The 25,908-nt window shown below is 52.8% G+C and overlaps 1 protein-coding gene across 16 annotated transcripts; it reads right to left on the reverse strand.

Annotated features, from left to right (window-relative positions):
- Positions 1–668: 668 nt before the first annotated feature.
- Wiz (WIZ zinc finger) lies at positions 669–25,309 on the reverse strand. 16 transcript variants are annotated; one of them, XM_051170195.1, is made up of 13 exons: positions 25,020–25,093; positions 19,465–19,565; positions 17,381–17,663; positions 14,953–17,060; positions 13,414–13,737; positions 8,742–8,912; positions 7,384–7,887; positions 6,017–6,406; positions 4,879–5,430; positions 3,329–3,856; positions 2,749–3,168; positions 2,320–2,515; positions 669–894 (listed from the first exon to the last, which is right to left on the reverse strand). In XM_051170195.1, exons 4-13 carry the CDS (start codon positions 16,952–16,954, stop codon positions 735–737), a joined length of 5,247 nt encoding a protein of 1,748 aa, XP_051026152.1. In that variant the 5' UTR covers positions 16,955–17,060; positions 17,381–17,663; positions 19,465–19,565; positions 25,020–25,093; the 3' UTR covers positions 669–734. The 16 variants fall into 16 exon arrangements, with proteins under 16 accessions (XP_051026152.1, XP_051026151.1, XP_051026149.1 ...); XM_051170194.1 differs by having other exon boundaries at positions 19,493–19,565; positions 25,020–25,089; XM_051170192.1 differs by lacking the exon at positions 17,381–17,663 and having other exon boundaries at positions 19,493–19,565; positions 25,020–25,309.
- Between the last annotated feature and the right edge of the window lie 599 nt (positions 25,310–25,908).

The following is a 25,908-nucleotide window of genomic DNA, read 5'->3' on the forward strand; positions in this document are numbered from 1 at the left end:
GGAGGGTGGCAGGGGTGGGGGAGGAGAGTCCCACCCCTCACTCTACCCTCCCGGCCCTGGAGCCCCTGAGGCTCTGACATGGCAGGAGGCAGCTGTCAGCTTTGAGCTCTTCCAAGCTAGAAAGGCCCCTTTTGGGGGGGGGGAGCCAACAAGAATTTCCGTGGCATTGTGGGCTCAGTGGGGGCTCCCAAGCCCTAGTGGGTTAGCAGAGGGAGCATGGATTCCCCTGAGCAAGCACCGTGGCGTGATGTAGTCGTTTGACTTGGGAACTGAGGGGGCTAGGGCAGATCCCAGGTCTCACGAGGTGCATGTGCGTATGTTTGCCTGTGCGTGAGAGAGAATAGATATTCATGGGGGCAAAAGGAACAGGGGTCTTTGGGGTTTTTGCAAATGGCCACGGATGGCAGACATAGCCCTGCCTGGTTGTTAGACACAGGGAAGTGTCGTTTTTCCCTGCAACCAGATTGGCCACCACCAAGGGCCTGGCTACTGCCCCTGCTGGACCAACCAGGTGGGCTCCAGAAAGATACCCTTGTTGCCCCAGAGTCCTCAGGCTGGGGGTAGGGTGGCTAGCTGGCTCCCGGCGCCCAGGTTGTAGTGTGCCCGGCCCCCAAGGGGCGCCGGTTTGAGGTTTTGGCTTGCTCCTTTGGAAACGGAAAAGAGGAGGGGGGGGGATACAGAGGAGAAATGGGAAGGGACAGGTGGCACAAAAGGGGATCTGGAATGCTTGTATGTTAGGGTGCCTCTACAGCTGCTGTCTGTGCCTGTGGGGCCTGGGGCTCCTCAGGCAGAGGGTCTGCTTTGGAGAAGTTCATCTCCAGAATGTGCCGCTGTAAATGCCGCACCCACTCTTCCTGGATGGAGAGTGGGCCATGGAATTCCACTTCACAGAACCTGCACAGGAAAACAGAGAAAGAAGTGGCCAGTGCTTTGAGGAAAAGCAGTACAGTCTAGTCCAAGTGCTTAGGCATATCTACCACTATTTAGTGTAGATATGTCAAGAAAAGGACTCAAGGGAAGAAGTGTCTCCCAATGAACAACCACCTCTACTATTGTGGAGTCGTGTCGGGGTCTCCTGGGCATGAAGACTTTTTTTTTTTTTTTTTTTTTTAAAAGATTTATTTATTTATTATGTATACAGATCTTGTTATAGATGGTTGTGAGCCAATATGTGGTTGCTGGGAATTGAACTCATGACCTTTGGAAGAGGAGTCAGTACTCTTAACCTCTGAGCCACCTCTCCAGCCCGGGCATGAAGTCTTTATGCTAGATAAGCAGAGGATTCCCCAAGTGCCTTTGCCAACTCATGTGTATGCTCTGATGGTGGTGGGTGAAAGCAGCAAAGCCTGTCTAACTCTCACAGGAACCATCCTTCCTTTCTCTTGTGGTGGCCTTAAGCTAGGCTCCAGGGAACACAGGCTTCAAGCTTGCGTTCCAGAGACCTGGGTTGAAATTCTACTCATGTTTTTCCCTTGCACTTTTGGGAGACACAATCTCTTAACTTTGCAGTTCATGCTGGTCCAGAAATTATGTAGTTCAGCTGGACTATGGCAATCTTCTTGTCACAGCTTCCAAGTGGTAGGACAGCAGGCCTGAAGCAACACACTCAGCTTGACTGTTACTTGTGTCTTGGCTTGTATTATATAGCCTGAGTTGAATTACCTCAGGCTTCTAAAAAATCCCTATTTCCTGGTATCGTGTGTGTGTGTGTGTGTGTGTGTGTGTGTGTGTGTGTGTGTGTGTGTGTGTGTGTGTGTGTACACATGTACTTTCATAAGAATTAACTGAGACTTTTTTTCCTTAGCAGGAAAATACAACTTGAGTCTTGAGTCCTTACTACGTGACAGGTTTTCAGGGCTTTGCTATTAAATTCAATCCTCACAACAGCTCTATCAATTAAGTCTGTATGAAAGTTTTTTAAAGACAGGATCTCATTTTGTAGCCCTAGCGGGCCTGACCTTGAACTCACAAAGATGTATCTGTCTCTGCTTCCTGAGTGCTGGGACTAAAGGTGTGTACCACCACACCATGCTTAACTCTTTTTAAAGGTGGAAAAATGGAAGCAGGGAACAGCTAAGCTCTTGCCTGAGGTTACTAAGCTGTGTAGTGTCTTAGCTAGGACTGAATGCAGGTCTGACTGGCTACAGAGCTCAGGGTCTCAGCCTAATACTCTGAAGTTCCACTGCCCATGAGAAGAAGCCGTCATCCTGGGCCCTACTGTCCCTCAGAATAGCCCATGAAACCCCACCTCCCAACCTGCACAGAGGCTGACTCATTTTCAGGGTTCTAATAGCCAAGGCCCTTTAGGTGTTGGCATACCTGCACTTGAGGGTATAGATGTTGCCCACAAACTTGACCAGTGATGTCTGGGGGGGGCGAGGCACCAGGGAGGGGACTGGCCGGACCCGGGGTGGGGGTTGCCGAACCTCTTCCAGCTTCTGTTGCAGGTCATTGGCCTCCTCACCACCCCGAGCTGTTGAAGCATCCGGGGGGCGGGCTTGCCGGCGCTCAAATTCTAAAGCAGAGAAAGGGATAGGTGATGAACAGGAGGGTTAGGGACCCGAAGACACCCTTGCTTTCAGTGAGCAAAATGGGACAGAGGTTGTTAAGACTCAAGACTGTACACCGCCTGCACAGGTGGAATGACACATGGAAACAGAGAGGGGATTAAACAACTGAGATGTGGTGGTTGGGTAAGCCCTAGAAAGGTGTCTACTGCCCTCCTAACCCTCCTCCACCAGCACTCACTGTTGATGTTCTGCCGCTGGTGTTCTTCAGACTTCACAGTCCCAGGTGGGCTGGTTGCCAGAGGCCGTTCACCACTGTCAGCTGCCCTGCCAGCTTCAAGCCCCGGTTCACCCCCAGCACTTCGGCCAACCAGGGACAGGCCCCCAGGTGCCAGCCCCAAGGGTGGCCGCTTGTCACTGTCACGGCCATGGCCAACGCTGCGGAACTTTTTGGTAAAGGGGCGGCCACCCTGGATGTAGCTTCGGTAGGCACCCACTTTCTGCGGCCGGTGTTTGATCCACTCACTCAGAGTCTCGATGGGAGAGCCGTTGACACACCACTCCGTCACACCGAACTGCCGCAGGTGCGCCCTTGCATGGCTGGCTAGGGCTTTGCGGTTTTCAAAGTAAAGGCCACAGAGCTCACAGCAGGCCTCGGTGGCTACAGACAGAGGAGGTTGCTGTTCTAAGAGTGCAGGCATACCCAGGTGGCCTAAGCAAGGTCAGGAGCTAATCCCCCCTCCCACAGGGACCTTGCCTCAGGGGCCCTGCTTGCCCTGACAGACAAATGCCATCCCAAGACCCTACCACCCACTGCTTACAGGCGTGGGAGGTCTTCTCATGGAGAGTCTTTGCCTTGAAGGGCAGTTCAGTCTGGATGTAGGTCTTGGCCTTGACCTCTGCCGGGAGGAAGCGGTCTTCCTGGAGGGGCCGCTTGGTTGCTACTGGGCCCAGGTAGCTGGTAGCTGAAGGCTTAGCCCCTGTGATGGGCGACAGGCTGAGCTCCCGGGGAACCTGGGTTGGCCCAGCTCCTGGTTTTCCTGGCCGGCTAGCCAGGGGTGACAGAGGCAGTGGGGAATGCATAGCCCCAGGAGCTGCTGTCGGGGAGCCATCTTCAGTGAGGGAAGGAGCTAGGTCTCCAGCTGGAGGCTCTTTCTTGATGAGGCACAGCTTGGACTTCTTCTTCAGGATCTCCCGCAGTGTGTCAATGGGCGAGCCATTGACAGACCACTCAGTCACACCCATCTGGCGCAGGTGGGAGCGTGCATGGCTAGACAGGCCCTTGCGGTTCTCGAAGAACTCACCACAGAACTCACATCGGATGTCACGCACTGGCTCTGCTCGGGATGCTGCAAGGGGTCCAGGGTTGGGGGAAGAGAAGGAGGCAGCAGCTATGGGCAGGAAGCCTCCAAGTTCAAGACCCAAGACTGTGCCAGATTTCTGGATGCTCCTACCCATCCGACCCCTCCCTCCGGACTCCAGTGAATTACTACTACATCTGCGCCTTTAGAGGCACCTCGGATATCCAGCCCTTCTATTTGTCTTGTTACCTCAAATTCTAGCTGGCTTGACAAGGTCTCCCTGAGTGAGGCTGGGCAAGCTACTTCATCTCTCTGAGCCTCAGTTTCCTTTCTCTGCAAGATGGGGATGAAAACCCACATCTCCCAATGCTGCTGGGTTCAGAGCACATGGCACGGAGCTGGCATGTGAGCCCTAAGGTGATGCCTCAGCCATGCCAGCCTACTTGGAGTATAGCAAATTATCAACCCAAGAAGAATGGACATAGTGTGACAGACTGCCAGGGAAGACATGATAGCAACTTTGATATACAAGGAACTTTTTGCAACCAGGCACCATGCTAAGTGCTTCATCACACTTAATTATCAAGAAAACTGTATAGACACAAGACATGAGATTATGCTGACCACCATCTTCCAAATGAGGAAACTTGTCCAACTTACATTATGTAAGTAGTAACATGGAGAATAGACTTTGACTCAAAACTTGACTTCAGATGTAAAACACTCAATTACCAGCAATGTTAGACACAGTTCATTTAATGTCACCCCTCTATTCCAGCCAGTGGCAGACAACACTAATAGATCTTTGCAGCTGTTCTCCCTAGGAATCTGGTTGGCAGCCACTACCAATTGGTTAAAGAAGGCATTAGATATAATTCTATGATTCTGCCTCTTTCTGCATGAATAACAGAAATGTAAGCAGCAGCTTGGGTACAGGAGTCTAAACAGCAGGTTCTGAATTCTCTGGGATCTCTTCCATTTCAGACCTGGCATCTATGGCCACTCCTAAAGGGGCACAGAGAGGAGCTTTAGCCAATTTTCTACCTGCCCTGCCACAGGGTCACACTTACACAGGTTCAAAGGTGCCATATCTTCTCGAGGCGCACCCCAGGGACCTTCAGATGGGTGAGGCTCCCCATGAAGGGCCCCTGGCAGCATCTCCCGCTTGATCTCCACTCTCATTTGTTCAGGCTTCAGTTTCTTGGGCAGGGAGGGCGTAGCAAGGCCTGAGAACATTTTGCGGGCCGTGGGAGGAGAAGAAGCAGTCGGTGAGTGGCCCAGGGGACTGCCTGGTGGTGGTGGCAACTTCTTGGCCAAGGGTGAGATGTGAAGATCCGAGGGACTGCGGGCTTCTAGTGAGCTGCCAGGACCTCCACTGCCCACTACCTTGGCCAGGGCTTTTGGGCTAGGCCCTGGTGGGTGGAGGTGTCCACCTGGCCTGGATTGGGTCCGTCTCTTCAGGATCTCCCGCAGTGTGTCAATGGGTGAGCCGTTCACATACCACTCAGTCACACCCATCTGGCGCAGGTGGGAGCGCGCGTGGCTAGACAGGCCCTTTCGGTTCTCAAAAAACTCACCACAGAATTCGCAGCGGATATCTCTTGTTGGCTCTGGGCCTGAAGCTACAGCAGGGGAAAAAAGGGGGCACTTAGAATCATGGCCATCATCAGGATAGTCATCTGTAGGAGTATCCTGGCCAGCTAGGCATGGGCAGCAGTGTGTCCATAAGCTAGGGTGGTAGTGGATGGCAGGTACGAGTGAGGGAGCTAAGGGGTGGGGTCAGACACTGGGCAGAGGCAAGGTGGGGGAAGGGGGAAGCTCCAGAGAGCTAATAGGACCTCTGTCCTGGCAGACATTAGTACCAATACTCCACAGCTTTGTGGGTCCCAATAAGGACAGGGCAGGAGACAGGACGCAGCCAGCCTAGGTGCCACATACTGTCTAGACCCAGGGCACCTTCCACACCAAAAGGTAGGACCTTCCCCTTGGCCTTCATTCTCAGGCAGGGTCATGGTAATAGAGGTCAAGGCCAAGAGAGAGGTACCAGCAGCCCACTGCTAACAAAATTTCTGGGTTGAGCCAGCCCACTGCCAAGGGCCCCTGTCTACTCCCTACTACAACAGGGAGGGAGTAGGGAGGGGGCCATGACCCCCCAGGGAGGGGCTCCAGGGCCCACAGGGAGGAAGGGCAGCTGAAGCGAGAACCTACAGAGGTTGAGAGGAGATGGCTCCACATCAGAGGCCCAGAAAATGCCGGCGGCCGAGAGGTCCTGCTTCCCCCAGGGGCTGGCCATACCCGAGGCCTTCAGCTTGGCCTTCTTGGCCGGCGGTGGGGAAGGGAGCAAGGAGAGGGCTGTGGAGGCAGAAGGAGGCCGCCCCAGCTGGGCCAGGGCTCCCTGCCCGGGTGGGAGGCGGATCTGGATGCCGTCCCTCCTGATGAGCCCGTGGAGCACGTCTATGGGGGATCCCTTGGCATCCGGGTCGCTGACGCCCAGGTGGCGCAGGTGGGCACGGGCGTGGCTGGACAGGCCCTTGCGGGTCTCAAACCAGGCACCACACAGCTGGCAGTCCAGCTCTCTGCCCCCGTCACTATCTAAAGCTGCGGAGACAAAACACAGGGGGGGCGGGTTCACGGCCGCCACCTTGGTCGGCCCTAGGGGATGAAGGCAGGAGGGTGTGCTGTGATTTTCAGTTGCCGGGGTGGTTAGGAGTACATGTTTCATGCTTTAGATAGATTTTGGGTTGTCTTTTAGAGGTTGCAGGTAGCAGGGCAGCCTGTTCCCTGCCTAGCCTATTGGCTCCAAGTGAAGGTAGGGAGCTAAGGATGTGGTTCTGTGGCAAACAAATCCTGATGCTTCCAGGCCCTCTCCCTTGAGACTTCTGCTAGGGAACATACAAGGGAAGATGGAAGGTGAAGATCAGGGGGTACCACCAGACTACCAAGGACTCCTACGCCTAAAACCACAGCAGATTCAATGCAAGTGGCTACCAGGAGACACAGGTATCACCAGGCCCTAACACCTGCCAACATAGGGGAAGCCCAGAAACCTGACTACTGAACTTGAAGGGTTGCTGCTCAAACCCTACTTGCCATGTGCAAGGCAGCCATAGTGGAGGGTCTCTACCTTTGGGCACAGAGAGATGCCTCACAAGAAATGGCCAGGAAACATGAAAAGAAGGGGCCAACGTAAGGACGTCCTGTATGGTAGACTGACTCCCCATCTATCCGTGCGATCTAAGCTATCCCAAACTCCCACCGGAAGGCTAGGTCCACAGGCACCCTGGTTACTTTCACCACCCCCACCATCAGTTCAGAGAAGGACAAAAGCTCTTCTCAAGTGGCAAGCAGGCCCCTGGCAGGCTCAGACCTGTAACAGGCCTCCAGATCAACAGAATGTGAAAAAAATGATCCTCATAGGACAGCCCAATAGGAGACCTAGTGAGTGCCTCAACCAGCACTGACCTGGATGTCCAGGATCTGGGAGCAATAGACCTCAATTCCTACCCAGGGTCGTCCTCATCTGAGGACCACATAACACCCCAGCACCCCCCTCAGCTCCCAGTACCCACACTCACTGAGATTCAGAGGCCCCTCGTCCTCAGACTGGGGCCACTGTGCCTTTGGGGAAGTCGGCAGGGGACTCAGGGACAGCTGGGGGCTCTTGTCCTCAGGATTCTTGGGTGTAGGGGATCCTGCCAGAGTCAGTGGGGCCTTCTTGAGGAGTGGAGAGCTGGATGGGTGGGCCAGGCCCTTGGCTGAGAAGCCAGGAGGTGACTTGATGGCTTTGTTGACAGGAGGGGCATCCATAGGTTTGGTCAGGGTGAGTAGGCCAGGCCTGGCAGCCCCAGCAACCAACTCCTTTGGTGAGTTGGACTTCTTGGTCAGGCTAGGGGGCAGCCCAAGGGGAGCATCAGGCAGGCCCTTCTGCTTCACCAGCTCGTAGAGGAGGTCGATGGGAGCACCACTGCTTTCAGACTCTGCGACCCCCAGCTGCCGCAGATGTGAACGTGCGTGGCTGGACAGGCCCTTTCGTGTCTCAAAGCAGGCACCGCAGACCTCACAGGTGGTCAGGCTCTGGGCTGGAGGGCGAAATGGAGGCCGGGATGGGAAGCTGTGAGGCCTTGTAGATACAGCTAACCCATTCTCCTCCCGTTACCTAGGTTCAAAGTAAACGTTCTGCTTCTGTCAAATCCCTTTGATCTTGACAATGATTCTAATTTGGTGGGGGTTTACTATTTCTGGTTTGGAAGTAAGGAAACTGAGGCTCAGAGAAGAACATAGTGTGCCCAAGGGCGCACACCAGGAGGCTATAATACCCTCTGTGGTCTAGCCGGTGGGGATGTCTTTCAGATCTGCAACATACCAGGGTACCCTGGCAACATGCTTGCTTACTTACACAAATGTGTGTGTGCAATACATATATCATACATGGAGCTGATACCTAACCTAGTCTCTACAATTCAACACACTCTTTAAATGCTAAGTCAGATTCTAGCCACAGTCCTGGCCCAGTCCCCATCTTCTTCTTGGCCTCCCTGCTCTCAATGATGCAAAGACCAGGTTGGTTTTGCTTCTCTTAATATATCTAGGAATTAGCATTACTCTTAGCAACCTTGTAGTCTACAGAAAAACCAATTATGTAACATATGTAAGCTCAGCCCTAACAAAGTTGGCAAGTGCCCTTGGTTTGTGATCCTTTGTCGTCCCCCCTCCTCCCCCCGCCCACTGCTTCACAGGATGTCCCTTCCTAGTAGCTGAGGACCACACACATGGCCAAAGCTATAGAAACTCATGTATAAGGCAGCGAAGTATCTATCTCCTTGGTTCCTTACAGCGCTAAAAGAAAAATGAGTGCCACCCTGAGGCCAGAGAGTACTTCTGTGAGCATCACTATCCTGGCCAGCACACCTGCCTTGTCACTTAGGCCACTCACCCTTGAGGTCTGGCAGCTCCTGTTTGCTGCCATGAGGAACCTCTGCGGCCACTTTGCTGCTCAGCCGACTGGCCACCTGCTCCAGGGTCCCAGAGACAGGCAGGCTCTTCTTTGGGAGTAAGGGAGACCCCAAGTCCATGGCCACCATTGTGTTTTCCTCAGAACACAGGCCTGTGGGGTGGAGGAGACAGGCTCAGCCCAATCAAGAGTCAGGCTGTCCACCTCAAGAAGGAGACTGAGAGAACAGTAGTTCTTCCTATCCTTGCCATCTGCTCTCACTTTTCGAAGCCACTCACTTCATGAGAGCCGAGGCTCTCTACCCATAAGCCCTCATGGCAGCGTAACACGGGGACACTGAGATTGTCCAGTGACAGGAAAGACAAATAGTAGTTTCAGTTCAGTAGAAGGTTCACTGGTCTGAAAACACAGTGCAAGTTCGAGTTGAGACTCTCCATCAGAGGAAACTTAGGAGAAAATGCCTCTCTGGGTAGAACTTAGAAGGGAGTGAAGGTGGGAGCTGTTAAAGGAGACAGAGACCAGAGTCTGGAGGCCAGAAAGGCAAAGCAGAAAAAGCAAGAAGCTGAGGACAGGGAGGGAAAATCTCTACCAGACAACGGTGCTTGAGTTTCAAAGACAAGTCCAGCAGGAAGCAATTCCTCACCAGCTGAACTGTAAATGAGACAAAGTAAGAACAACCTGGAGCCAGGGGACAGGAAGAGTGGGGATGGCAGAAGTTTACACCAAGTTTCTTAAGTTTCCATGCAGCGAGGAAGCCGCCTCCGGGAAGAGGTGTGTGAGGCGAGGGGAGAAGGAGTCAAGGGTGGCTTTCTTAGTCTCAAGTTTTCATTAAACCTGGGGATGTGGGACACTGGGAGGCGAAGTGTCGGAGTCTGAGCAAGAGCTCCGAGGATGAAAATATTGGGTGTCAGACGGGCTTCGGAGCCGACCAGTACAAAACAACAGGGCAAGAGGGGTAGGAAGGGCGCTCCCTGCCCAATCTGAGTCCGACAGGGGCAAGAAGACAAGCCGGGAGGCTACCGAGATCATGACACAGAGTACTTTGTCAAAGTCTCCAGGTGGAAGTGGGCGCGTCTGTCAGATGGGGCAGGGCCAAAAGTGGCTTTCCAGCACCGAGGGGGATCGGAACCGTGACAACTGGGAGCTTCTGAGACTCCAAAAGAAGCAGGGGACTTCTGTCAGAGGCGGCGAAGAGTCCCGAGGAGCGGCGGCAGAGTGTTCCCAAAGCCTGGGACCCTCCAGGAGGCTGAGGGAGGCCCAGGGCCCGAGCGCCCGAGGTGGGGGGTGCCATAGAGTTCGGACGGCGGGTGTTGAGGGTGGCGGCGGCACACGCGGGAGGGACGCCGATTTCCCCTCCCGGGACCCTCCCCTCCGCCAACTCTTACCCGGCGCGAGTGCCGGTGCCGGTGCGGGCGCCGGCCCCGGCCCCGGCTCCGGCTCCGGCTCGGCCTTGGGCCCGTCCCGCGACGGCGGCGGCGGGGGTGGGGGCGGCGGCGGAGGCGGAAGAACCACCGGGCCTGGACTCGGGGGGCCTGGCGAGGGGGCCCCCGTGGGCGCGCGCTCCCGGGCGCCCCCCGCGCGCGGCCCCGCCGTCGCCTTGCTCTCCGCTTTTGTCACTCGGCACTGGGCGGTGGAGGCGGCCATCTTGGCTCCGGCGCACGCGGGGCGGCAGCCTCAGGCGAGAGCAGCGGAGCGCCGCGCGCCGCGACCTCCGAGCGTGCTCTGCTCCGCCCCTCCGGGCGCACCCAGGGCGACCTGAGGAGCGCCGAGCGCCTCGAGCGAAATGCTCTGGGCGGTGAAAAGCCTGCTGGCAAGCTTTTAGGAGCTGCCCTGAGCGCTACAGCTCAGCTCACGCAGGCAGGCCAAGCTGCTAGCCGCCTCTAGTAGCCCAGTCCAGGATCCGCACGTCTCTACAGCTAGAAAGGGAACCTCTAGCCACACACATCCACCTCAATATTAACATTCAGAATTAGAACGCTGACAGCAGTGCTAGGACCGGCCTTGAGACCCTGTTCCATTCTTTTTTCCTGTAAGTCTTTCTCGCCAGGTAGACAAACCTCGACCTGATCATGAATATCCTTACTCAAGGCAAACCTAGAACAACCCTTTGAAAGACACTAACTCCTCCACCACGATGACCCTCCCCAGCCCCCACATCACCTTTGTATCTATCTAGCTGTTCTTGGATAATGCTGTCTGGAAGTCCAAGAAACTTAGTCCCTCCTCACCCATGTTTCTAGCACACTCCTCCGCCCCAACTTTAAACCCCACGTCCAGCTGTTCCTTGACAGATGGGTGGAGCCAGAATTTGACCGATACCCCGCCCCCAACTTGGTACCCTCCCCTTTTGGCTCACTTAGCAAAAAGGGAAGAACCTTCAAAAAGAACTGCCACACGGGGCCACTGCCCCAACCTGCCCCAAATTGGGGACACTATTACTTTGCAAAGTTTTTAGGATGTTTCAGGTATACCCCTCATCTCCATTTGTTCTCTGAGAAGGTCATAAATGTCTGTCTCCTCCCTCTAGACAGAGCCAAGGCAAAGCTGACTCCATTTCCTCACAACTTAGGGTTTGGGCCAGCTCCCTCCAGGGAGAGACGCATACCTTTTTTTTTTTTTTTTTTTTTTAATGGAAATAGGTGAGTCATAAGTGAAGCTGGCTGTTAGGCACTTGTCTCATCCTTGGGAGTGTCTGGCCCAAATGCCAGATAAGAAAATGTGAGCATGGTATTGAGGCCTGTGCTAGGACAGCTCAGAAGAAAAAGGGTCAGAGCTGGAGCTCTCACACACTAGTTTTTACAGGCCTAGACATCCTTAGAGTTGGCTCTGCCTTCCAGCCATCCTGAGAAAGTATGAACTAAATTAGGTTGAAACGCTGAATCCCTGGTGAGCAATCATTTACCAAAGGCAAGAAGCCCCACATCCCATTTCTCTGTCCCTCTGAGGTGCGCCTCCAGGAAGCCACCAAGCTGTTAGTGCCTCAGACCTTGGAAAACTCTCAAGTGCCTCAACCTGGCTTACAGATGGGACGGGTCCAGCAAAGTCTAAAATGCACGTGTAGGCAGGATCTTGGAAACTGTAGGTAGAGGAACCATTAAAAAAAAAAAAAAAAAAAAAAAAAAAAAAAAAAGGCCAGTCTCAGTAACCCTGCACCCATTCTCTTACTTTAGATGGGTTTCATTCCTCAAAGCTAAGGAGTTTGAATTCCATTCAACTACGGCTCACATCCTATTTCTCTGCCCACCTCCACTCCCTGCTTTTGTTTCTTGAAACCAGATCTCTTCATGTAGCCCTGTCTGTCCTAGAACTCACTATGTAGACCATACTGGTCTTGGACTCACACAGATCTACCTGCCTTTGTCTCCCAAGTGCTGGAGTTAAAGGTGTGCTGAGTTCTCTGTCTTTTAAAAGCTCCCAGGAAGTCAGCTATTTGAAGGCCCAGGCCCTTCACTTTTTCTCTAATTCTACTGTGACCTTCCCTGCAATCTAATACCAAATATTGATTCTAGATTTCAAGACACTACCAACCAAGATGCTCAGAAGTTCAGCTCTGCCTATGTGTGGCTGGGACAAAGCAAACAACTGAGAATATCTTCTTCTGTAAGATGAGTACCCAACATTCCTGAGGAGAGGAGCATAGCTCATCACCAAGAACATTTGTCTAACATGCATGAGGCCCAGGGTTTGATGACCAGCCTATCAGTGAAAATTAAATAAGCCTTTGCCCTAGCTTGTGTGTGTGTGTGTGTGTGTGTGTGTGTGTGTGTGTGTGTTATCTGAGATGATAGGGTTTAAACCTCAGTAAATGCAATTGCTTGAGTATGAAAGGGGGTTGTCGGAGTTGCTGGATAGAACTGGTTGAATCTACAGTTCGTGTTCTACTCTTTTGTGTGGTGAGTACTGGGAACCAAGCCAAGGGCCTTGCTCGTGCTAAGCGCGTAGTCCACCATCCCCAGAGCCTGTATTTCTAGATCTGCGCAGGAAGATCAACAGGAAGGTCACTCAGTACTAGCCATATTGCAAGAACTCAAGGGTCACATGTACCCAGGGCACCCTCGAGGCCAGCACAGGTTGTTAAATACTATTGCTGACACTATTGGACATGGTGTCCAACATAGAAGATTTTTCCAGAACAAAGAATTTGCTGTCCAACTACCTGGACTGCAAAGCTTCTCTTTCTTTGGCTACCTAATTCTTGACAGGGAAATTAAGTTCTTTGTGCCTCAGATTCCTCCTCTGTAAAATGGTTATGATGGAAACACCCACCTTAATAGGGCTGTTGAAAGGAGTTCAATGGCGTTATGCTTATAAAGTGCCATTGCTTCTAGAAAGAACTCACTGAGAAATTGGGTTCAGAAAAGGCCACGAACCAGCCCTTGAATAAAACAGAAATTACCCCTATGTGGCAATATAGTGGTGACAAAATTTGTTAATATACTTAAAAAATATATGGCCTGACTTGTAGCTTACTTAGCTCAGGCTTGGAATTTGCTATGCAGCCCAGGCTGGCCCTGATCCTTTCGTCTAAGCCTCGAGTGCAGGCAGATAAATGTTTCCAGCAAAGCAGAGTGGCCACCCTCCAACTCACCAATCCACCCCTCTGAACCCCCAGGGAAGGGTAGGGACTCCAGTCTGACCTGCTCCCTTCTCTTACCATCTCCGTAGAGTGGCCCAGGGTCCTCAGCCCAGGTAGGTGGGAAGGACACGGTGAGAGGTAAGCGTGGCCGTCGTGAAGTCAGGAAGCTTCCAGGTGGCCCCCCAGGCTCACGGGCCAGGGGGCTGGGGGGCAGCTCAGCTGCTGAGGTGGCTAGCAGCTCCTGTAGGATGTTGATGGGTGAGATGGTGAGCTCCCAGTTGGTGATGCCAAAGTCACGCAGGTGGGCCCGGGCATGACTGGAGAGGCCAGCCCGAGTATCGAAACCAGCCCCACAGAAGTCACATCGCATCAGACTAAAGGTGCCCGGGTCGAAGTTGGCCACTGCAGAAAGAAGACATGGATTTTCTGGGTTGGGGTAGTGGTGAGGAAAACCACTCTCCACCCAACTCTACCTCCTTCCCAGGACTTCGGCTCTACAGAGCACCGTGGAGCGCCTGCCTTCCCTTCTGTTGGTGACATTTCTGCCTGCCCTGAAACTCTCAGCTTGTGCACCCTCCCCAAACCAGACATTGCAGAAAGCCTGACTTCTCTAACTCCGACAGCAGGGAGCATTAGAAACATCTTCTAGAAGAGGCTTCTCTGGATCTGCTATATCAGAGTATTAGATAGATCACCTGTCCATGTCTAGTTTTGCTTGGCATTGCTTCCGTGCTACAAATTAAGTGTAGGTTCTATGAAGAAATGAACCAATCGGGGATGGGATACTAATATCTGGGAGCCTTCTCTGCGCCTTCAAGGTAGAGTTACAGTTTCACCTCCCAGAATCAGAGCCCTGGTCACTTGATATCAATAACTGCCTAGTTTCTTGACTGTCTACCACTCACCCCACATTTTAGCACTCCCTGGTCTTCCCCCCGCCCGTGTGTGTGTGTGTGTGTGTGTGTGTGTGTGTGTGTGTGTGTACTCTCATTCACCCAAACACCATATTAGCACCTTCCCCAAGGGGGCTGTGAAAGCAGAGTGGCTACCTTCCAACTCACCCATCCATCCTTCTGAACACCTGGGGAAGGGTAGGGCTCCAGCCTTGCATCAGAACTACCCAGTGTGCTCTCATTAGAGGTAGACCCATGGAATCACAACCTCTTTGCCTGAAACTCTCCATGCTGCACAGGTGGCCCCAGGCGGTGAAGCCCACTGTTTCTTGGTTTTGGCTGTGAGTTCTGAGAGAGCAAAACTGTTGTCTAGATCAAAACTGCTGGGCCTCCCAGGGCCCAGAACATAGATGACCCAGCTCAATACCCATTTACTGCATTAAAGAATAAAACAGAATCATCTGCCTGTGGCTGATTGCTGTGCCCAAATGTCTTCCTCCAGCTGCCATTATGACCAGGGCACTGGGGCATCCATCCCTGCACATCCACTAACATTTAGTGGTGACCTTACCAGTGGCTCCCAGGTCTCTCAAGATGGGAGGCCCCCAATTTCACCCTGCAGGATGAGTAAGGGTGGGCACATTTAAAACTCTGCTGTCCAGCTTTGTGGCTCCCAGGCATTGAGAGAGGGAGATGGATTCCCAGAGCAAGGCTGATGCCCTACCTTTTTTCTTTTTCTTCTGGAAGGAAAACCTGCGCTCAATGGCCTTCACCTCCTCTGCAGAGATGAAATGCCGAACATTGTAGCTGACACCCACGCGGTTCAGGTGGCCCCGGACGTGGTTGGCCAGCCCGATGCCATTGTGGAAGCGATCAGGACAGTAGGGGCATTTCCGTTCCTCGGGCTTCAGAGCCGTGGCCGGATCCCCTTCTAGGAGTGTGTCCAGACCCAGTGAGCCACCCAAAGGTGTGCCTAGGAGCAGGAAGTCCAGGGAGTGGGTGCTTCTCAGCTCCAGCTCGTCAGGCGGCAGCTCTGGAGATGCCCGGCTGGCTGCAGCCATGACTTGGGGTCTGAGCTTTGCCAGCAGAACAATGGGTACAGTTTCTTGGAGCTGCTGCTGCTGCGTCGCTGAGGCATCAGCTGCCTGCAGGGCGCCCTGGAAAGTCTGCTTCAACTCCAAGGCTGCTTGAGGGATGAGGCTAGGGATGGCTGCAGGTGGAAAGGCTCCGTTTTCAGGAGGAAAATCTATTTCAGAAGTCAGTACTACATCTTCCTCATCTTCTTCTTCCTCTTCACTCCAAGGCTGACTCCTGTCTTGCGTTTTCTGCAGGTGGACAGTGCTTTTGTTTCTATTGAACTGTATAGAATAGGAAGCAGATGCCCCAGGGGAAGGAAAGGGAAGCTTTCCAAAAGGCTGCTGGCTTGAATTTAACAGTGGGAACTCTCTCATGTCTGGCTGCTGATAGCCTGGGCCAAACGCTAGGCCGGGGTCATATCCAGCAGGGTTCTCCTGCCACACAGAGGCCAAAAGGGGCTCAGATTTGCCAAAATAGTCCATGGTGGCAGTGTCATGTAAGTGGGTGTATGCATCCTGGCTAGTGCCTGGCTGGCTAATGAGGTCCTCACAGGCCTCACCCTCCTCCTCCCAATGGGCACAGGCATGTACTAGCCTCACGTGCTCCCTGAGCAGACTCTTGCTAGGTGCTGTGAAGCCACAGTAGACGCAAGTATTGATGTCTGAGGAGGCTCCATAGGAGGGATAGACAAGGGTGCTAACATTCACGACTGGGCTGCCACCCCTGAAAGTTTCCTTGGCTTGCCGGCTGGGCGGTGACTCACGCACATGCAGCTTGGCATGCTGCATGAAGGCTCTAGAAGAATTGGTGCCAAAGACACACTTGGGGCACTGCAGCCGTGCCCCACGGCCCTCGTCACCTGGAAATCGCTTTAGCTTTTGGATCTCTTCAATAATCTTCTCCCGGGAAGCCTGGTGCAGCTGCCAGTGCTGCTCCAAGGCACTAGGCTCTGTGAAGGCCCAGCCACATTCGCCACAGGCCAGTGGCGCCCGGTCAGCGGGGGGCTCCTGGCCTGGTGCCCGTTGGTGCTGGCTCATGTGTTCTAGAAGATGCTCCTTGTGCTTGAAGTAGATGCTGCACTCAATGCATGGGAACACAGCTGGCTCCTCTTCTTCCTCTTCATGACTGTCTACCCCATCAGCTACTTCCTGTAACAGTTCACACAGGTATGGCTCTGTCTGGATCGGGGACAGCAGGGGCTGCAGACGCTCCACAGATGCCTCAGAGTTCACTGTCCAGGTCTGTGTGGCCACTTCTGAGGCTGATGTGTGGAGGCCCCACTCAGAAGGCTGGGCCAACCCTCCGAAGTCCCCTAGGTCCTCTCTGGTACCCATAACCTCCATGTCCAATGTCTTGGGAGTGTCATCCACTGGCACAATTACCCTCCTGAAGGAAGTGACAGCTGGTGGCTGGGCAGGGAGGTCCAGGTGCAACCCTGTATCCTTCAGGGGCTCCTGCTCATCTGCATCTTGGAGCCAATCAAACTTGTGGTGGCTTGGAGAGTATTTCTCTAAAAACTTCAGTTCACCCTGGTGGTGCAAGAACTTTCTAGAGCCCTTGAGCTTGGCATGGGGTTTCATAGTCCTCACAATAACTGAGTCCTCGAACCTCTGCTCAGGCGGGGTGCCCTCCCTGGCTTCCCGGACCATAGGGTGCTCCCAAGACCCCTGAACATCAAGGGGTGCAGGGAAGGGGCCCAGAAGATGGGGTGGTGAGGAGCCCAGCTGAAAGTCCAGGCTGTCTCCATCCCAGTAGCTGCAAGGAAGTGCCAACGGGGATAAGTTAGCGGTGACCCTCGGTTTCCCTCCCTACGGTAGTAGTGATAGAGAGTACTCCCCGGCTGGTTGGAGCAGTTAGTTCCTTGAGATATAGCAAGAGGGTGACTGTAGAGAGGTTGGGAATAATAGGGCAAAGGTAAGGAAGTCCAGAGGTCAAAGCCAGGTTCCACTCTTAGGGTGCACCTGTCCATACAGTGCAGCCCTGTTGCATCATTGGGAAAGTGTGCAGAGACCACAGGTTGGGGGACAAAGCCTCAAAAGAGCATCCCCAAACCTGGTGATACAGTCAACTCTCACCTTTCCCCAGGGAGGAGGATCCAAGGCTCTGACCTGGGCTCCAGGCTGCTTCTGTCTTGGTCATCCCCAAACTGTGGCGATTTAGACACATCTCTCCCCCAAATTTGGTGAAGGTCAACTTTGTGGCAGGGCAGCTCAAAGGATGAACCTCCTCCCCTCTTGGAGGGGCAGAGTCAGGAGCGACTAATGGCTCCAGTGACCCTGACCTTCCTGGGTGGGAGATAGGTAGGGCTGGGAGGCCAGAGCAGATGAGGAAAAGTCTCTGGGCCTCAGTTTTCCAATCCTAAAAACGGAGATGATTTCCAAGAGTCAGGGATCTTGTCTTCCTAATACAATGTCTAAGGAGCTTCTTGACTATCAAACAAAGCAAGTGTGCATTGAAAAGCTTGCCAACCTTTCAAGTGGGGACTATGACCCTGCAACAAGATATAGGGTAAAGATGGGTGTAATTCAAGTGCGTAGGAGTCAGGAGCACTTTACCTCACCTGCAGCCGTGGGACTGGTGGGACTGATGGGACTCTTTTCAGGGGGACACAAGGTTTCACTATGTAGCCCTGGTTGACCTGGAACTCATGTAGACCAGACAGGACTCAAACTGACAGTGATCCTCCTGCCTTTGCCTCCCAAATGCTAGGATTAAAGGTGTTGCCACCATATCAGGCTCAGGGGTTCTGTGTTGTTTTTGTTTTTGAAACAGGGGCTTCTGGCTGTCCTGTAACTCGCTCTATAAACCAGGCTGGCCTTGAACACACAGAGATCCACCTGCCTCTGCCTCCCAAGTGCTGAGATATAAGTATTCCTCATTAGTTCTCTCTCTGTTTCCCCCCCAGTGCTGAGAATTAAACTTTGGACCTGGTTCCCGCTAGGCAAGCACTCTACCGTAGACCTACATTCCCAGGCCTTTCCCTCTTCAGGATGTCGGGACAGTGTCTTGTTAAGTTATGTTAGCTTTGCACTCAGTCTGTACTTCAGGCAGGTTTTGTTTTGAACTCAGGATCCTCCTCCTTCAAAGCCTGGAGTAGCTGCAGATTATAAGTCTGTATGGTCAGGATGGCCTTGCTTATTTGAGACAGGGTCCCATTATGTACCCCAGGCTCGTGTTGGACTCAGGACTGTTCTGTTTTAAACTCCCAGGTCCTGGAATAATTGGTATGTGCCATTGTGTCCAACATATATGTGTATGTGTGCATGTACATGTGTACTGTGTAGCAGAGGAGAGTCCTGAGCTCCTGGTTCTCTAGTACCTGCCTCATGAGTGCTAGGAATACAGATGTATGGCTGCCTACACTTTGAGAGCCAGCCTTTACAAGGGGGAGGGGGTGGACTGATCACATCCATGGAACAGGTGAAGAAATAGGTAGTCCAGACAGGCAGAGTAGAGGTCATAGTGGCATCTCTCTAAGCCTCCTTTGGTGCCGTGCAATATTAAACATCCCTCTCAGGGCTGAGGCAAAGAGTCAGTGGGCTGAACTGAGAGCCAGAACATAAGTTATTATTCATTTCTAGGCCTGTTGTTAATCTATTATAATTATATATTAGACCCACCAAACTCTTTAATAAAGAGTAGCAGGGCTGGGGATATAACTCAGGGATAGATGACAGAGTTTGTAAGCCCCTTCTCTTCTGCGTTTTGTCATTAGCACCAAACAAGCAAGCAAACAAACAAACAAACAAAGCAGAGCAGTGGTCCTAATATTGACGTTGGTTCCTGTTCTTTCCCAATGATCTTTGAGTTCCCAAGGTAAATTTGTGAAACATCTTGTGGCAAGGTAACTTTCCATTTTGCAGATGAGGAAACTGAGGTTCAGAGAGGCATCAATCTAAGTATCACTTAACAGAAAGACTGGACTCCAAGGGTCCAACCCGCAGACTTGTCTCTCTCTGGCCTGGCTCCTGGCAGGGATAATGAGAGTTGACCTTCTGTGTTGCTATTGGACCTCCCACCTTGTCCCAGCACACACCCAGGGTCTGGTATATGGGGAGTCACCTCCTCCTGCCTGGCCTCTTGATTCCCTCTGTCCCACTCTCATTCCCCAGAGGGCTTTGATGGAGCCTAGACACTCCTGCTTGCCCCCCTGCCCTACCTGAGGTCAGGGCCAGCGTGGCACTCACCAGCTGCTGATCCGATGGGTGGTGGAGGTGGCACGGGGGAGGGCTTCGCTGAGGCCAGGATGGGGCTGCCCATCTGCAACAGAGAGGGGAGACCCTGAGGGGCTGGGGTCTCCCTGGCCAGGACCAGAGTTCCCCTGGCCAGGGCCCTCCAAACCTCAGCTACAAGAGCCTTGCGGGGTACCTCAGAAGGGCCCTGTAGGCCCCAACCCTATCCTTCAGAGGCTTTGGATCTCTGCACTCCTGTACCCTAAAAAGAGGTTCTCTGCAGGAGTCCTCTTAGGTCTCCTGGGGGACCCTGAGGACTTGCTGCCTTCCAGTCTGCCCCACATCCAACAACCAGGGTAGGTTGTTGTTTGTTTTAAAACCATACCCTGGGAAAACGCATCTGCTTCTTATTCTAACTGCAGGAAACAGCTAGAGTCCCACCTGCCACAGCAATGGCACACACATGAGGACTGCGACTTTATTGGCTTCTCCAACTTCCCTTCCCTTTCCTGGACCCTTGCTGCTTTGCCCATATTTCATTCTCCTCCATTCCCCACCCCTAGGAAGCTTTGAGTCATCGCTTTCTCTGGCCTTGGCTATCCTGCCCCCCATTGTGTGTGTCTGTGTGTGTGTGTGTGTGTGTGTCTGTGTTGTCCTGGAACTTGCTGTGTAGACAAGGCTGGCGAGGAACTCATTGAGATGCTTCTGCCTCTGCTTCCTGAGTGCTGGGATTGAGGGTGTGTGCTCCACTACACCCAATAGCCTCTGGACTTTGGCAGTTGGTACGTCTTTGACTACTTAAATGAGATGCTATTATCTGCCCTTTAACTTTATTTATTTATGTTCTACTTGGGTTTCTGTTGGTTGGTTTGGTTTTGGTTTTAGGTTTTTTTTTGTAGGCACAGGGTCTCATGTAGCTCAGGCTGGCCTCAAATTCAATATGTAGCTGAGGATGACCTTGAACTCCCAATCCTTCTACCTCTACCTCCCATGTGCTGGGACTATAGGTGTGTACTCCTATGCCTAGTCTTTGTTTTGCTTTTGAGACAGGGTCTCTCTTGACATCAGCTGACCTCAAAACTCATAATCCCCCTGCCTCTGCATTCTGACTGCTCAGATGATAGGCACAAACCACCACACCTGGTTTTGTTTTGCTCTTTGGAGACAAATCTTGCTATGTAGCTCCAGTTAGTCTAGAACTCATTACTTAGCCCAAGCTAGTCCTTACATCCCTCATCCTCCTGTCTCTGTCGTCTGAGTGCTATGGTGATAGACCTGTGCCACTATGCCTGCCACCTGCTTCATTTACTTCTTACCTCTCCCAGGTATTACCAGGTTCCCTCTGTGGACAGCTGTGTGCCTGGGTCCTTTGTAAGCACATAAACCCCCTGAGAACTGGGACGTTTGAAGCCTCATTCCTGGCAGCATGCCAGCACCTGGCACGCAAGTAACTCAACAGACACATGCCAGATAATGAGTGAAGAGCCTGGCCACCCTGAGTCACATGGGGCCAATGTCTGCTTTCTGGACCCCCTTTGAGGCCTAAATCCTATAACGGAATCCCTTCTAGGGAATGCCCACCACCCCGCGACAACACAGATAGAGCCAACTCTCCATTATCTGCCTGTAGAGCCAATGCCTGGAGCCACCACAGGAATCCTGGCCTGCGTCTCTCTACCCACCATGTTTGCCTGACACGGCAAGCATGCCAAGCAGGGAATAAGCCAATTGCCTGGGCCAAGGTTAACACGCTGGGGGAACTTGTGCCCTGGCCAGGGCCTGACAGATGCAATTGCTGGATCAACCTCAATTTGAGGATAGTCCAGAAAGGGCGAGGACTGGCACAGATTCTGCCAATCCCCCACCATCCAATTTTCCCTGGGAATTGAAAGCCTACCACTAGGGATTGAAAAAAGAAAATGTGAGGGGGTGATCAGGAAGGTGTGGTCTGTCTGCTGAGCCTGACAAAAAGGGCTGTTACAATGGCATGGTCTCTAAAATGTGGGGCAGGGGAACAAGCAATAGTCTGCATATCCTACAGCAGAGGGGTTTTATTTAGTTTTGACGCTTGGAGAGGTCCCTTCTCTGGGCTGAGACAGTCCTGCACATTGTAGGATACTTAACAACGTCCTTGGCCTCTACTTGCCCACAGGACAGTAATGCCTGCCTATCCTGTGATCAATCATGCCAACTGAAAATGTCTGAAGACATTCTCAAAGTGTCCCTTGTGGGACCTGATTGTCCCCAGCTGAGAACCATGGAGGCAGGCAGGAATAAGGGATAAAATTATGATGGGGTGCTGGAGAGGTTAGTGAGGGCTAGGAGAACAACTATAAAAAACAGGGTCTGTCCTAGACACAAGTCACCAGTGAGAGCTAATCAGGAGAGAGTGACCGGTTAGTGGATAACCAGTCCCAGGACAGCCTAGAGATGTGGGTCTGAGGGTCCCAGGTGTCCTGTTTCTGAAATTCTGAGTGTCCCAGATTTGATAGCTATGCGCAATGGCTGTTGTTGATGGATTCTGTGAGCCAGGGGGGCACACTGGCCTCTTTGTCTGAGCAGCTCTGATGAAGCTCCTATTTTTAGTGGCAGCAAGTTTGGAGGAAGGAGACCAAGCAGGGCCTATATTTGAGACAGCTTGGAGGTGGGGGCTTTACCCAGAAGCCTCCACACTGAAGGGATCCAGAAGTCCCTGTGGCACCTGGGATGCAACTCTGAGTCAGTGGCAGTGCCAGAATCTCTCACTGGCTCCTGCCAGGTAGGGTCCCTGGGACAGCTTACAGATGAGAGGAAAGGTGTCCACGAGCCACTTAAACTCCAAGCCAGGCAGCCTGCAGCTTAGCAGTGTAGCCAAGAATCTATACTTTGTTGCCAGATAGCTCCAAGTGCAGGGCCCAACTCTGTGACCAGATGTTGCCTTCCAAGCTTCACACTTCTGTTTTCTCCTTAGTACAGTGCAACCAGTCATGAACCCAGCTTCAAGGGGCCACTGATGGGGGCCAATGAGATCACAGGAAGAGTTCCATCCAGAGAAGCAGTGATGGTGGGAGAAGGAGGAGATGGGTGTTCTGTGGTGTCAAGGCAGGTTCGATGATGTCCTGGGGTGGAAGCTGGAGGCTACACTTATAGCCTCAGGCTTGCTTTCTCCATGCTTTGATTCACTGCCTCCATGAGTCCAAAAAGGATAATTCTGTGTTCCCAGGTCCCCTGTTCCACAAACAATGGCAGGCATGCACCAGACTCTTCATTGACCTGAGTGGAACATCTAAGTCCCACAAGACATTGCTGGACCTGCAAAGCCCACCTTGGAGGTATATTGGGACTGCAATGGGGCTTGAGGCAGGCTCCCCACTGATAGCCATAATGGAAGACAGAGCAAGATAGTAGGTATTTCCTTGTCCAGGTAGAAAAGTTTGGGGGTGCCACTCCTGGGAGTCCTTGAGGGGCTCTCAGAGCTGCATAGGGATGGGCGAGTGCCCAGGCTTCAGGATGGAATAGCAGTCTCAGAGATTGGTCCTATTTATAGACATCACAAGACTCCCAGGGCAAGTGTCTAGTCTATGCAGGCGGGTCAAGCAGTATGAAAGGGCAGTGAGAGAGACATCCCGGTCTTCTCTAACCTCCGTGCTATGATCCTGCTTCAGTGCAGCCATCTCCACCTGCGCTACCATTTGCTCTGGGAACCCATTGAGGGTGGTTTGATACCCCTTGGTGGCCTCTTTCTCCTGCCCCACCTAGGCTGTGAAACAGGTACACACATGAATTCCTGGTTGCGCTCCAGTGGAGGTGTGGGGTGGTGAAGACACACACCCACCTACCTTCCCCATCTCTCCAGTCCCCGCTTGTCTCCCACAAGGAGAAGAAGTGCCTAGTCCCTTGGAATCTACAGACGATTTTCCAAATTCCCACCGAGTCAAGACTCAGTGGCCCGTCCTGGCTAGCTTCGTGACCCAGGATGAAGTCCTGCTCCTCACTGGGTCCTGAGGAGGGGACTGCTAAGGGACTTTGTTCTTCACCATGCCCCTGATGCCTCATACTGGCAGGCATCAGCAGTCCCCTCCAAGTCTGTACAACTTAGGGCTCTCTGTCTCTCCATCAGCTTGCTTTGCCTCCTTACGCTACTTCTTGGTTCATGTCTATGTCCCCTGCCCCATGACTTTTTTTTTTTTTTTAATTCTACAAAGATGGGTCCATAAATGCCTGCACATCATAAGAAGTATTGCTGGGGGGCTGGAGAGATGGCTCAGTGGTTAAGAGCACTGCCTGCTCTTCCAAAAGGACCCGGGTTCAATTCCCAGCAACCACATGGCAGCCCACAACTGCCCCCACACCAATGCACATAAATTTAAATTAAAATTTAAAAAAGTTTACCGAGGGGGCCCTGAGTAAAGGGCGGTTGATGGTAATGTGGCTGAGTGGGAGACTGCGTGCCTAATGTTCTGAGGCCCTGGGTTCCAAACTCAGCAGCGCAAGCAGCAAAACCAAGGTAATAAATAACGGAGGGCCTTCCCCACAAAGGCTCTAAGTATGGAATGAATTGTTCACAGGAAGAATTTGGCACGTAGGAACCACCAAAGAGGTGCCTGAACGTTGTTGAAAGCCAAAGTTTTGGGGGGACCAACCAAGGAACTGAAGGGAGAAGTCTGATTGGTCAGCCTACTGTTCTCCAGCCACCCCAAATTCCTGTTAGGCCCTGAAACATGGCACACCCTCCCCTCTATAGGGCCTTCGCACTTACTCTTCTTCCCACCGCCCGGTGGGCACTGCCCACCATCCATCCCATGCTCTACCTCAGGTGCCCCTTCCTCAGGAGGCTTTCCCCAGGTCTCCCACGCATGATCCTGGCATTCTGCTTAATATCCGCATAGCCTCCATCATCACGGGCCCTTGTGACATTTGTTAAGCTGTTTATTGCCCAACTTCCTTTCTAGGATGCCACCCCCTGGAAGACAGGATCTCTTACCTCCTAGCTTATGGTTGTTTTCCCCAGTGGCCAGAACAGAAACTGGCACGCAGCAGGTGCTTAGTATTTAATAAGAGCTACCGTTGGATGGGGTAAACCAAGGCAGAAAGTGGGGACCCAGATCTCAGCTGCCTCAGTCTTTACCTTACCACTAGAGGGCACACGTGGGTTTTGGCCCATAGCTCAAGAGCTACACTCCATAGAGCCTGGGAGAAGGAGCTGAGACAACACAGGCGGGAATTTGGTGCATCTGAGGAACAAGTGGGCTTTGGGCAAAGAGCACTAGGTGCTGATTATGGGTATTTGGATACAGCTGGTGTCTAGCTCAGAGCTGGGAACCAGGCCACGACAAGTATAAATCCTAGTTCCTTACCGTCCTCTAAGCAACTGTCACGGGCTCCCAAGGCAACTGTTATCATAAGGGCAAAATGAAACACTAAGCAGAGCACTAAAGAAAGTTTTGGCTGGTCAAGCAGAATTCGAATTCCAACTCAGCCCCTGCTGGTTTGGGCGGTCTAGCTCTCTCTGAGCCTCGGGGACTAAGTGGGATGCTTCGTTAGGGCCACAGAGCCCTCTTACCAGAAATGCCACTTCTGCCATCCAGGAGGTCTCCTCGGGGGCCTTCCTTGGTGTTGGGCAGGTAATGAGGAGATCGAAAGACATCACCATCCCCCTCAGCAGCTTCTGCCCCACCCTCGATGTCCTCTCTGGGAGCTGGCCCAGGCAGTCTCTCCGGGCCTCGAGGATGGTCCGGGGCAGCCAGCCCACCTGCCAGTAACCCCTCCATGGGTGTTAGGCAACGATTTTCACTCAGTACTTGGCAGACTCAGCAAGACATTGTGCGCCTGGGGACAAAGACAGGAAAGACCTTAGGAGAGTAAGAAAGGAATTCTGTTTGTCCCCCCCCCCAAAACTGCAGTCCTCACCTTCGAGGCCCACTGCCTCAGTTTACCTCTCAGTTGAAGTGAGGGTGGTTAATGGTGCGGAGGGCCCATTCATACCCAATCACCTCTACTGCCAGCGTTCCTCAGTGCACTAAACCTCTTCTCCCAGCTGCTTTACAGCCTCCACTTACCTCACTTACATGGGCACACCTTCTTCTTCGGCCTATTCCTCCCGTTGCTCACCCACAGCGTAACCCTTCCCAGCTGCCTCCTGGCTTTCCTGTAACTGTAACCTCTGCCCTTGCCTCCAGTTTCCAGGACCCCAGCCACTCTGCAGCTCCCGAATACACTTTTTGCCCTTATACTTTTCTCACTTCTACTGCCCCATATCAATTACCCCTCCACTTTCCCAACACCTACCTAGGAATGTAGGGTTATCTAGAATTAACCCCTTAACCTCTCCACAACCTCAAGTGACCCCACCATTAACCCTTTCCCATCTCAGCATGATCTCTTATGCATACCAAGCCTGGGCTCCTCCACCCTGCCACCTTCCAATAATATTGGTTGCATCCTCCACCGAT

This window comes from Acomys russatus, chromosome 28 (genome assembly GCF_903995435.1).
Source record: "Acomys russatus chromosome 28, mAcoRus1.1, whole genome shotgun sequence".
Classification (NCBI taxonomy): domain Eukaryota; kingdom Metazoa; phylum Chordata; class Mammalia; order Rodentia; family Muridae; genus Acomys; species Acomys russatus.